Here is a 13,247-nt window from a genome sequence, read left to right as displayed (position 1 = left end):
CAGGGGCAGCTCCTGCGTTGAGCATCTGCCCCCTGGTGGTCAGTGCACATCATAGTGACTGGTTGTTCTGCTGTAACTGTCACTTAGACTTTTATTATGTAGACTAGAGGCCTGGTACACAGAATTCATGCACGGGGGGGGGAGGGGGCGCGGGGGAAGGGATGTCCCTCAACCTGACCTGCACCCTCTCCTCCAATCTGGGAGCCCTAAGGAAATGTCCTACTGACAGCTTAGACCCACTCCTCATGGTTCTCTGCTCTCTGTGGGAGCTGCCTGCTCCACACCACAGCAGTGGGCAAGCAAGTCCTGCTGGGTGCTGACTGTGGGCTGAGCTTGCCTGCTCATGAGTCACTGCAGCAATGGCCAAGCAGGCCCTGCTGGGTGCTACCTATGGGCTACGCTTGCCTGCTCCCGGTTGCCCTGGCAATGGCCAAGAAGTCCCTGATGTCTGCTGTCAAGCTGCATGGCTGCCCTCACCTCCCGGGGCCAACAATGGTCCCAGGAGCCTGTGGGCATGGCTTGGCACAGACACCCTTGCCTCCTGGGGCTGGCGATGGTCCCAGGAGGCTGCGGGCTTGTCACCCACACCCAGGACCCAGGGTGCTTGGCACCTCCCTGCCTCTGGTCGCTTGGCACCTGTGTATACAAATTAACCCACCATCTTTGTTGGATTAATTTGCATACTCACTCCGATTAGCTGGTGGGTGTCATGTAGGTATGGTCAATTTGCATCTTTTTTATTAGTGTAGATAATACATCTGGACACAGTTGCAGAATAAGCAGACCTTGAAAGTTAGCACCTGCTTCCCCTCCACCATACCTGTGCTAGCCACTTTGTCTTGCTTTAGTGACTGGTGATGAGGGATTTCTTTCTATGCACTTTTGAGTGGGATGGAAACAGGCTTAATGTAGAGAGGCAGGTATTTGATTTTATAAATGCCTTTCTGAAATCTTGGTTAAAAATAATTATAGATGGGAGTTTGTTGTTATTCTCACAATCAAAGGCACTTAATAGATTTCTTTTTCCCTTTAACATTTTGTGAAGAGAATACAATTCAAAGCTATAGGTTAAGAAAAGGTGTAGCACACCGGATAATGCAGTTAGAGGGATGGCAAAAACAAGTGGATGGAGAGCCATACCTTATGAGGAAAAGGCCTAGGTCTGTGGACAGAAAAAGTTATGCTAAAAGAGGAGGAGCTTTGGGTAGAATTTGAGATCATCAGAATAGCTCTTGGTGAGATGGCATAAGAAGAAAATTCAGCAGCATCAGCTACCTGGAATCTGCAGATGAATTTTATTTCTCCCTCTTCTACTAATGGTTGGGATGGTGACTGTATTAAAAGTATCTTAATACAGTATTAAAAGACATTTAGAGGGTTTGTTTTTGCGTTTCCCCTCCCAAGCCAGGGAATATAAAGAAGTAGGGGATTGAGGGATTCCAGCTCAATATTTTAAAATAATTATCATTATTTAGGTTTGGAGACTGAGCACAAAGACTCCTGAGCATGCCTTGCATTCTTTTCTCTACCTGATTGCATGTCTATGCTGATTCATTAAAGAAAATCTGAGCCTTGTGTGCTTTTTAGAAATGCAGTCTGTTTCCCTTTGCATTTCTGATTCTGAAACAGGTTTTGGCACTGAATAAGTACAACCCTCCCCCAGAAGTGGTCGCAGCCCAGGATCACCTGACCCACGTTGTCCACAGCGTGATGCAGCCGCAGAGGATCTTTGACAGGTATTCACTAGGGATCCTCGGCGTAGAACTCGGGGCGGCTGGGCTTCTATTTTGTGACCCATTCCTTTCGCACCTTGTCTGAGGGAAGGGCCCAGGGGTTTATCTGACCGGCCGAGTTGGCTCGATTACAGCGTCTTATCAATCACATGCTTGAAGATGGGCTCTCTCTCAGTGTTTCCCCAAGTGTAGTGGTGAGTGGGTTCATCTTCCCTCTCTCACCCTGCCTCTGAATGGTGGCTAGCCTGTGACGTGGGACAGTGAAATAATAATAATGAGTAATAAGTTTGTCAGGTGTTTTTTTTTTTTGGCTGCAGGATAGAACCTCAGATGATTGTGATCATTTCTGTCCACTATACATGTTTCCTTAGTTGCGAGCGGATGCTAGACCCCCTGCCAGGGAGCATGCCAGGAATGCGGATTGTTAGAGCCCTGGAGACAGCCTGCGGGCCCGAAGGAAGCCTGCCAGTCTTGTCTCGTGGGTGCCCTCGGAGCAGGCGCTGGGCTTGCTTGAACACACGAGCAGTCTCTCACCTCTATGTTCAGAGACAGATTACCACAGTTTCTCCTTTTCCCTTTTCCGATCTGGCGGAGCAGATGGCCACTTGTGCTACAAATATACTGCAGAAAGTCTATCAAGACCCAGCCGCGGGCTTAAAATACTTGTAAGATCTCTTGGTTATAAACGGCTTCTCTTCTTCATGTGGCATTGGCTCCTGTATGTCACTTGGTTCCCCACAGAGAGCAAAATGCTTTATTTTGCATCCGGACATGAGTTTTTACATGTAATTTAATAACACAGACATTGACAGTTTTATACATTTATGGTCGCCCTCTAGGTGCAATGATTTATCATTTACTTGCCTACATCTGGAAAAGCACATTTGATTGATTTTTTTTTTTTCCAAAGGAGCATTTATGTCCTCATTGTATTTCTTTTTTAGTTTATGAAGATTGCTAGTTGTTTCATGCTTTAGGGTACATTTATATAAAAATATGTATCAAATAAATTTACAACAGTACCTGATAGACAAATATTTTGTCATCATTTCTGGCTGTTGAGCAGGGAAGTGCGAATGGCCAACCAGGCCAGCTGCTCCCGGACAAGCAGTGTTCACTGTGAAAAACTCACGGGGGGAGATGCCCATTTCACTCTGGGCCAGCACACAGCCCTCTGGAAGCCCAGATGAGGAACCCTGACACTTGACCTTGGGGCTTTTGTGCTGCATTTAGGGGGAACCACTGTCCCGCCCTGCTGTGATTGGGTGAGGAGACAGGGTTACAATGAGCCCGCGGAACCTTGACCCTGGCCTGGTGGTTGCTAATAGCTTCATGCTCTGGACTGACAGGGTTCTGCACACTCGTCTTGTCCAAGTCCTGTCCAGACGTTAAAATCCTCCATTTCTCCAAGAAGCTCTGGTTAGGTTTAGTGCGAAATGGTATTTTCTAATCACAATCTGAGTGCTGAAGACAATCATTGCTATAGAGGTGGTCATTGTTTCTAGGCCTTAGAGTGGACCGAACCAGGAATATATTTATTTATTCCTTCCTTCCTTTCCTCCTTCCTTCTGTCCTTCCATCCATGCATTTATCTATTCTCTCTATCCTATTTGTATCTATCAATCTACATCTCTCCAAGCTGTTTATAGCTATATAGTCTATTTTTTAGATAGATCTATCTGTATCAATCTATAAATAGAAGACAAAGTACCTCCTCACTTCACATTGATACTTGCGGTTCAGTTTCAAGATTACATTGAGCTTTTACTTCACCCCTGTCTATGTCATCTGAACCTCCTTTTCTTCCACACCAAGGACATAGAGGAGGAGCTAGAATATCCCATAATTACTCTTTTTTTTTTTTAAATCCCACATTGCACCACAACAATATCAGAATACCAATACCAACACCCCCGCCAACATGATTACTGAAAGCATTGAATGTATTTTGCCTATATTCTTCCCATTACCCAGCCCCCATTTTTCATTATGGTAAAATATATAGAGAGAGTAAAATGTGCTATTTTAAAGTATACAGTTCGGTGACATTAATTATATTCATAATGTTGTGCAACTATCATCATCGTCTTTTTGCAAAACTTTTTAATCACCTCAAACAGAAACTCTAGCAATAACACCCAATTCTCAGCTACTCCCGCTCCCAGGTAACTTCTAATCTACTTTCTGTCTCTGGGAATTTGCCTATTGTATATATTTTACGTAAGTGTCAATCACCCCATTTTAAAAATAGTGTGCTGCATTTATATTGTCAGACCATATATCCATCACAGACTACACGCTCTCCATAGCTGTCACTCAGTCCTGGCTCTGTGGGTCGCTTAGCATTCATTGCTCAATCCCAGCCCCTTATAGCAATGGCTCTTGAGTCATTTTGCTTATATGAAGCTTGTTTCCTAGGAGATTCCTTAGGAAGGTTTATGGGGTCAGTATCTTTTCTGGATGGCGTTCTTTGCCCTTTATACTGAAAGTCATTTTTGCTCTAGTATATAAAGCCTATGGCCCATTTTTCCTTAACTATGTTGAAGATGTTACTTCATTTTACTTTATGCAAAACATTGCTGTAAAAAATCCAATGACAATTTGATCTTCTTTCCCTTATAAGTCATGTCTTCTCTTTTCCTAGCTGAACATTTTTTTTTTCCTTTTTCTTCTAAGTCCAGTAATTTTACTAGACTATGTCTTGGTATTCATTGTTCTGGGCTAATATTCTCAGATATGTTGTGTGTTCTTTCATAATATATAGTTTTGTTTTATTTTTTATTTCAGGAAAGTTTTTCTTTCATTACCGCCTTTAATATTTGTTCTGTTCTTTTGCTTTGGTTCTCTTCTTGAGAAAGAGGATATTGCTTGGTTATTTTCATTATGTCACTTTCTCTCAAGTTTTCTTCTTTTGAATCATTAAAGAATTATTTTGAGATAATTTTAGATTCACATGCAGTTGTAAGAAATGATAGAGAAATTCTATGTATTTTCACTATTTGCCCAATGGTGACTTCTTAGCAATAGTGGAATATCAAATCCAGAAAACTGACATTGATGCAGTACCAGCCGTATTAGAATTTTCCACTTTTGCATGCCCTCACATGTGCTCTTAGTTCTATGACATGTTATGTGTGTAGATTCATATGAGCAGCACTGCAGTCAAGGTACAGATGCTTTTTAAAAAAATATATATATATTATTGATTTTTTACAGAGAGGAAGGGAGAGGGATAGAGAGCTAGAAACATCAATGAGAGAGGAACATCAACCAGCTGCCTCTTGCACACCGCCTACAGGGGATGTGCCTGCAACCAAGGTACATCCCCTTGATGGGAATCGAACCTGGGACCTCTCAGTCTGCAGGCCTACGCTCTATCCACTGAGCCAAACCGGTTTCGGCTGTACAGATGCTTTTATCACAAGCTCCCTGTTATAGCTGCAGCCGCCTCCCTCTGAGCTGCCCTGAGCTCCTGCCACCAGGAATCTGTCCCATCTGTATAATGTTGTCATCACAAGAATGTCCTGTGAAGGGAATGATATAGAATATGCCCTTTGAGATTGGCTTCTTTTTTTTTTTTTTTTTAACTTAACCTCATTCCCTGGAGATTCATCCAAGTTGGTGGATCGTATGAGGAGCTCATTCCCTGTGATGGTGGGTGGATGCACCACAGTCAGTTGAGCGATCCATCCAGGCTGATTCTGGTTTCCGGCCGTTACACCACAGCTGCTGTGAACATTCCTGTACAGGTTTGGTGCGTGTGCAGCTCCAGCCTGCCCGCTTCCCGGGGGACCCCATTGGCTGCTCGGGGTTCCCGTGTTCTCAGATCCCTCAGATGCTGCCCCATTGCCTCATCTCTGCTCTTCCTGCACAGACCTGTGGTTCATGCAGATACCTTGTCCCCTGGTTTGTGATACATGTTTTCCCTGGGCTTTTGCTCTCAAGTGTTTCTGCGGGTATTCAGAGAGGCTGAATGCTGCCAGCACCCCCATTCTTCCTAGAATTCACCCCTCAGCCATATGTTTATTTAAAGTGTTCTGTTTATTCTATAATCAGTGTCATGGGTGGGATCCACCACTCCAGCTCCCCGTGTTTCAGGAGGTTCTAGTCGTAAACTCATTCTTTAGACCAGCCCCTCAGGCCCAGCAGCCATGCCGACAGTCACACATCAGCTCTCACTCACTAGCTGATCCTGTGAGCAGGTTAACCTCTCTGTGTTCCAGTCCTCACGTGCTGATGGGGATAGTGACAGAAATAGCTCCACTGGCTTCCTGTGATGACTGAATGAAGTAAAACATGTCAGACTCCTAGAAGAGTGCCTGGGATATATTGCTCAGGTGGAGTTTTAGTTATGGCCGTTTCTTTGCATATCTGTGTTCTGATGCAATAGGTAGGGATGTTAAAGCGAAATTCTCAGAGGACAGTCTTTCTTCTTTCATTTTGAAACCCGTAGGGGAATACTTCATCAAGCAAGAATTACCATCCCTCGCCATCTGTTCTCTTCTTAAAGAGTTGTTAAGTTAGATTTACACAGACTTGGATTTCCCTGGTTATCTGTGCTTTGAATGTATTTTTGGTATCGAATTGGGGGCGGGGGGACCCCACCTGCTGTGCAGGGTCTGCACGCGGCAGGTGCTCAGTCTCCCTGCCAGGGCAGCTACACCCCTCTCCAGCGGAGCAGCCCCGCCCTGACCCCACCCTGTGTTGCAGCACCCTGCCCAGCCTGGACGCCCCGTACCCCATGCTGGTCTTAGTGGGTCCTGAAGCCTGTGGGAAGCGAGAACTCGCCCACCGCCTCTGCAGGCAGTTCAGCACTTACTTCCGATACGGGTAAGTTTGTTCCTTGGCTGCTGCGACTGCGGAAGGTTGGAGGTTGCTAATTTTGACTGTTGATTTGAAGCAAGTTCAAATGCGTGCATAGAAGGCTTATCCGCATCTTCGCCATTTATTACCTCGTTATGTGCACTGTATTTTTTTTTTTTTTTACTTTAACCCTCCAAATGTTTAACTTTAATTCATAACAGTGGAAGTCACTCTCCAAGGTCAGGAAATACACGTTTTAATTATGCAGAGTGGCGTTGGGACCCGGGCTCATCCTGCACCATCACCATGTGTGACAGGAGCCTCCAGTCTCCCACACCCACAGCACACCAATTCCCTACAGCCTTCTTTTACTGGGTACCAGGCTTTTTTCCATGCTGGGGAAGATGGGGAAAAGCCTGGTACCCAGGTAAAAGAAGGCTGTAGGGAATTGGTGGCAGAGAACCATTGGGGTGTCGAGGGGCGATGCTATTTCAGACAGTTGAGTGGAGAATTCTACTCAGCTTCGGAATCCTGGGTTCCCAGAGGAGGTTCACGCACAGTGTCACAGGTCCTGGCAGCTCAGAGGACAAGCTCACTCCTGCCCTCAGGCAGCCGGGGAGGTGGGCCCTGAACAAGCAACTGGGCTGCAGTTGGCGCAGGCGCCAAGGCAATGGGAGTGTAAAGAGGAGGTGCAGAATCCAGCCAGAAGGGCTTTTTTTTGGGGGGGGGGGGCGGTTGACACTTAAACTGAGTCCTGAAATCACGAGGGCAACCATGTGAAGGGATGAGAGAGGAACGTGGAGAGAGCACCGTGGATCAGAGACAACATGAAAACACTTGGGCGGAAAATATGTGAGTAGAAACCATTGTCCCGCTCCCCTAAGTATTATTATGTGATAGTAGCGGAGGTGGCTCAGAAGGTCACCGGTAACAATGAGTAAAAATATTGTGTCGATAATCCAAACTTTGTTTCAGCACTGTGGAGTACGCTCACTTACGATTTATGGGTCAATTTCAGTTTTTTCTAATATACCTTATTCTGAACTCATTTCCATTTTGGATTTTAAGTTATGGGACACAGAGTAGATGATCTGTTCTATGTTTCCAGGGCCTGTCACACCTCCAGACCCCCTTACTTTGGGGAAGGGGATCGAGTTGATTACCAATTTGTCTCTGAAGAGGATTTTAATAAAATGGTAAACATGGTAAGAATGTTCTCCTTTATTTTTACTGTACAAGAAATACACGTGCTCTGGTAGAAATATTGGACAATAATAACAAAAAGAACAATTCCATTTCGTGTTTGTTATGAGAGATGCATTCTTATTGGGTTGTTTTTTCTTAATCCACTTAGTACATCATTGTCCACAGGCTGCTTTACTTTATGATCTTAGAGGAAGTGTGATACATTTTCAATAAGACTGATGAATAGACGGTTTAAGAAAATAGAAGCAAAAGCACTGTGAAAAAGGGTTGTGATCTGTGTTTATCAGGTTCCCCTGTTATTAATCAGATTTTACTGAAGACAGACAGTTCTCACAGACCTACGTGGTGCACGGAGCTTGTGAATGGAGCATTCCGGGGTGGGTTCTGCCCAGAGACCTTGTTTGTTATCAGTGGGGCTCTCTCCTTGCTGCCACCTTGAGCACTATGTCATCACATAGGTGTGCTCCGTGTGCCTGTCCTGCCCCTGACCCCTATGCAGCCTTAGCCATCCACTGTAGCAGCCCTGACTGGGAAGTTCTGAGCCATGGAGGCCAGCCAGTTCACTAGTGCACCAGAACCTCGCTGTTAGACTGGTGAAGAGTCCTAATTTCTTTAAAGTCCATGTCCTTCCAACGTAAGGGTAGCTGCCCTGCATTAGCCTGCTTCACAGGCGCTCTGGGCAATCCGATTCAATTTATTTTCCTGAAACTCTAATAATTTAATTGCTAGTAATTTATGACGCCCTTGTTGCTGAGATCATTTTCTTAAAGATAATTTATTTGTTCTTTTTTTATTGAATTTATTGCGGTGACATCAATGCTAATAAAAGGGTAATATGCTAATCAGAGCAAATGTTTTCTAGACATCCCGTCCAGACAAAGCCGCGGCGACTGCCTGAGGCTCAGGCAAGCTGTGCATAGTGGCTGCTATTGCAAGGGCAGTCCGAGGCTCAGGCAACAAGGGCCGAGCCGAGGCTTAAGCTGTGCATGGTGGCTGCGAGGGCTGAGGCTCAGGCAGCAGCAGAGGCGTGATGGGGGCATTGCCTCCCCCTGATTGGCTGGTCACCTCCACCAGAGGGAGGCCATTCCCTGAGGACTCCCGGACTGTGAGAGAGGGCAGGCTGGACTGAGGGACCCCCCCCCCTCCCCAGTGCACATATTTTTGTGCACTGGGCCTCTAGTCAGTTAATAAAACCATATAGGTTTCAATAAAAAATAATCTGCATCCTGCATCGTGCACTCACCACCAAAGCAATGTCTCTTTCCATCCCCATGTATCCCCCTTTGCCCACTTCTACCGCCCCCACCACTCTTTCCCTCTGGCTATCACCACACTGTAGACTATGTTTCATATATATATATATATATATTTTTTTTTTTTTCTTAATCCCTTCACTTTTGTTCTTTTTTGGCCTTCACCTGCAAAGGGAGCTCTCACAACCTTTGTTTGTTTTATCTGTCAAAAGTGTATGCTCATGTCAATGCACATCCACCCGTGACCCCAGTGGAACTAAAGGAATGTCTCAGGTCTCCATCACTACCAGTGAGTCTGTGAGCCTATTTTCTCTTCACCAGGGGCCTTGATTCTATTTATGTTATCATTCTTTCCATCACCAAAGGAATCCTGCACCACTGTTCCCCCTAAATTTTACAAAAGGGACAGATTTATGGTGAATCTCTGTTTCTGCTTTTGAAAGACCACTGCCCACCAGTGATGCCCTTACAGCTGCATCCTCCCTGCCTCTTCCCCTCCCCTCCCGCCCTCCTTTCTGTGCCCCACCTGCCCCAGTAAGGAGCCTGGCTCCTACCTCAGTGCACATCAGCACGGAATGTTCCAGCGCAGGCGCCACAGCGGTTTCTATGACTGACCAGCTGCAGCACGGAGCATGCTACCTCTGACATTTGCAGAGAAGCCCTCCAGTCCCAGGCCCTTCCCCCTGACCTTGTCAGAGGTACATCTCCGAGATGCTGTGTATGTTCCCTCCCGGGCCTCGGTGCTGACAGTTCAGTTTAATGTGTCAGGAGTACTCTGGGACTTCACAGTTCTAAAGCTTTAAGAGGGATCCGAGGAGGTATTTTGTTATTAGCAAGGAGCATTTTCTCAAGGCTCTTTGGGATGAAAGACAACTAGTTCCCAAAATCCACGTTGATTTCTCTTGTTGGATCGGAGGTATTTTGTCTCGGTTTGGTGCATCTGTTCTCCCCTGTGCTCCCTTGATGTTCCACACCTTCCCGATCGTACCCGTAATCAAGTCTGCTTCAGTTCCTCATCAGCAAGACCACTGTCCTCTATGCTGTCTTACTGTCTCATTCCTCTACAGAAATCCTTATGTGTTTCAGAATCACTCATTTTCACCTCTTCTGCTGACATATGACTTCAGTATAATGTTACTTCCTTCAACTTGAATGTTGCTTCTGACGCCCTTCTCTTTCCTTAAAAATGAGCTTGAGATTGTTTTATGAAGAGACAAACCTACACATTATAAACTCAGGACACATTACCAGCTTTGCTGATCTCGGCCACACACTCAGCCTTTTGTGCACAGAACCCCCCTCTACAGGACATCCCCTCAGACTGCCTGCCCGCCCCCCCTTACTATCCTCCCTGGATAGTTAACCCTGGCATGCTCCATCTCCCCACACCCCCTAGCACACCTCCCAACACAGTCATCCCCGGCATGTCCATGGACACAGCCACTGACCTTCTTCTTTTGTGCAAATAAGACCACAGATCTGGAGGCTTCTGAAATGTGATTACTTATTTGGATATCTACTTATTAAGAAATTCACTGGCAGGGAGAAATGAAAGGAGTATCACTTACCCTTAATTCTTTTAAAAGATTAACTTTAACAGGGCCTCTTTTATACATAAGCACAGTGCATGAGTTATTCCCACCCGACATCCTTCCAGAAGCCGTATTTGGGATCCACAGAGGGCAACCCTTGTTCCCAAAGTAAACAAACTCATAGTATACATGTCAAACCGGTTCACGGTACATTTTGAACACAGGATGTGTCACAGTAAACAAGAACATACCTGGTGGATTATCTATCTATCTATCTATCTATCTATCTATCTATCTATATCTATCTAGTTCGTTATAATACATAGATGAAAAGAAAAGGAGTCACAGTATTTGTTCCACTGAGCAAAGACGGTATGACACCAAGAGAGTAAATTATTGAGGATATTTACAGTTAACTTCCAGAATCTAAGATATAAGCTTCTTCTGATTTTCGGGGGTGGATTTTCCTCACCTTTCGCACAGACACATTCCCCCGAGCCCATCCCACCGAGAGGCACCCCGTGTCTCCTGGCCTTCTACCACCGCCCCTGACAGACAGCCTGTCCCGTCCTGTCCTCACACAAACCAGGACGGGGGTTTAGGAGGCGCAGGGTAGCTCGGGACTCCTAATTGCGTGTTCTCACGGAGTATGCTGCCACTGTGGGGGTGGGGGTCAGCCCTGCAGATTCACTTCAGAATTTATTACAAAACATGCACGTGAGGAGTCAGAGCTGCCCATGTTTCTATTCCTTCCGATTTAGATTAGACCTAGTGGTTTCACAACTAATATTGTCAGAGAAAGAGTCAGACAATTTTGAGAGATGCGGGGGGTTTTTTGTTTGTTTGTTTGTTTCATTTTTGCAAGGGAGTACAGCTTGGGAAGAGCTGGGCAGCTTATAAGGAAAAGCAGGATCAGGTCTGTTCCTCGTGGCCCCTCTTAGCACGCAGAGGTTTTGGGACAGCCCGGTAATCCTTGGCCTTTGGGCTTACCTGGCAGAGCAAGCTTTTGAGGAAAGCTTTTTTGGGCCACCCAGGGTGCTGCCAGAGCCCAAGTGGCTGAGGCAGAGGGCAAACTATGTTTTTCTGTCTCTAATGGAGGTTATGGAGCAGGCTGGGCAGGAGGTAGGCAAGAAAGCAAAATGACCTGTTCTACATTTCACATTTTGTCAGCACATTATTTCCAAAAAGCCGACTTGTTATTGCCAGCAGAGAATGCTGAATAAACCTCTCCATCACAATCTGATGTTAATGCTCATAGGCCCATTGTTAGATTATTGATAATATCAGTAAGTTTTGTGGACTCATATAAAAAGTAAGACATCAAATAATTTTCTTTATATTAAACTTCATCATGGCAGCTGTTATAGGAAAATCTTTGTACTTCTTGAATTCCAGGGGAAATTCATTCTCACGTATAATTATAATGATCACAATTACGGATTGAGTAGGGACACCATTGAAGGCATTGCCAGAGACGGTTTAGCCAGCTGTGTTCACATGGAGATCGAAGTAAGTGTCTTCCTTTCAATCAACTTATTTTTAATGCGTATGTTTGTATATTTATATTGGGGTGGCACCCTGCTAGGCACAAGAGGAATGTACATGGAGGCATGAGATTTTAAGTTTACAATTAGCATGTGGAAGGCAAGACATAAAAATTAAATGACAGGTATTAGATTCCAATACAAGAAGTGTATTACTCATAGTTTATGCATTTGTTGTGAGTAAAACCGCAGCTCTGGGTTTACTTTCTAAGCCATTTTCTCACTAGATTATCCTTTTGCTTTTGAGAGCCTGGGCTGTGTCTCTGTGAAGTGATATTGGAGGAAGCCTGATTCTCACAGGGTGTGGAACTGGTTCCCTGTCCCCTCAGGGTGGTGGCAGCCATGCAGGTGACCTTGTTCCTTCATTCTCCGTGGGGATGTGGGCTCTGCTGCCATTTGACTCCGCCAGTTCACCAGTTGCAATATTTTCATTCTCTTAGCTGCTAGCAAGTTAGACTTGCAGGATTCAAGAGTGGGGAGCGTTCTCTCTGCCCCACTACCCCATCTCCCTGCACTAATCTTTTGTATTAATACACAAGTTTCTCCAAAGTGAAGATTCAAAGGAAAAGCATGAATATTCCACTCATGTGTTTTTAAAAATAAGGCCTTATTAACTGAAAGGCTAAAGTTGGTGGTCTTCGAGCAGGCTAAATAGCCATCTCAGATGGCGAATAAAGAAACATTGAATTTATTTAAGGAAAGGAGAGGGGAATGGAGATATCCAAAGAGAAGGACTACACAGCACTGAGCCACAGGGTATCGGGCCCATGATGGCAGCACAAACCTACTTAGGAGAGTGACACAGGAAGGCCATGGAAGAAACAACAGGAGAGCCCAGACTGGGCTGCCTTGGGTCTGGGGAGAGGCAGTGAGGGGAGCCAGCCAGGCTGCTGGCTGGCAGAGGAACAGGAAGTGTCCCAGGGAGATGAGAAAAGAGGGCTATGGGGACAGGTTCAGGGGGGTTGCCCAGGATGAGCTGCAGCTGCCCATTGCTCCCCTGGTTGCAAGTCTCATGGAGTCCCTTAGAGATTGGGGGAAGGAGAGGGGAAGGGAAATGGCAGGGGCATGCTCCTTGGAGGGAGAGCGCACACGGGGTCCTTTGTCCTGAGCACATTTGTCTCTTTCCTGCAGGTGGAAATCTTAGGGGAGATCTAGGGGAGGGTCTCAATAGACCAT

At 45.7% G+C, this 13,247-nt stretch overlaps 1 protein-coding gene across 1 annotated transcript in view; it reads left to right on the top strand.

Annotated features, from left to right (window-relative positions):
• LOC311628947 (leucine-rich repeat and guanylate kinase domain-containing protein-like) overlaps positions 1-13,247 on the top strand; it is a 90,104-nt gene that overhangs the window by 37,814 nt on the left and 39,043 nt on the right. The window contains exons 10-13 of the mRNA XM_084896575.1: positions 1,630-1,736; positions 6,444-6,563; positions 7,645-7,741; positions 11,923-12,036. Coding sequence (XP_084752701.1) covers positions 1,630-1,736; positions 6,444-6,563; positions 7,645-7,741; positions 11,923-12,036 — 438 coding nt within the window. The remainder of the gene's footprint in view (positions 1-1,629; positions 1,737-6,443; positions 6,564-7,644; positions 7,742-11,922; positions 12,037-13,247) is intronic.

This window comes from Pipistrellus hanaki, assembly GCF_964339955.1.
Source record: "Pipistrellus hanaki genome assembly, chromosome: 10".
NCBI lineage: Eukaryota > Metazoa > Chordata > Mammalia > Chiroptera > Vespertilionidae > Pipistrellus > Pipistrellus hanaki.
The sequence above is the reverse complement of the archived record's forward strand: the minus strand, read 5'-3'. Positions and strand labels throughout refer to the sequence as shown.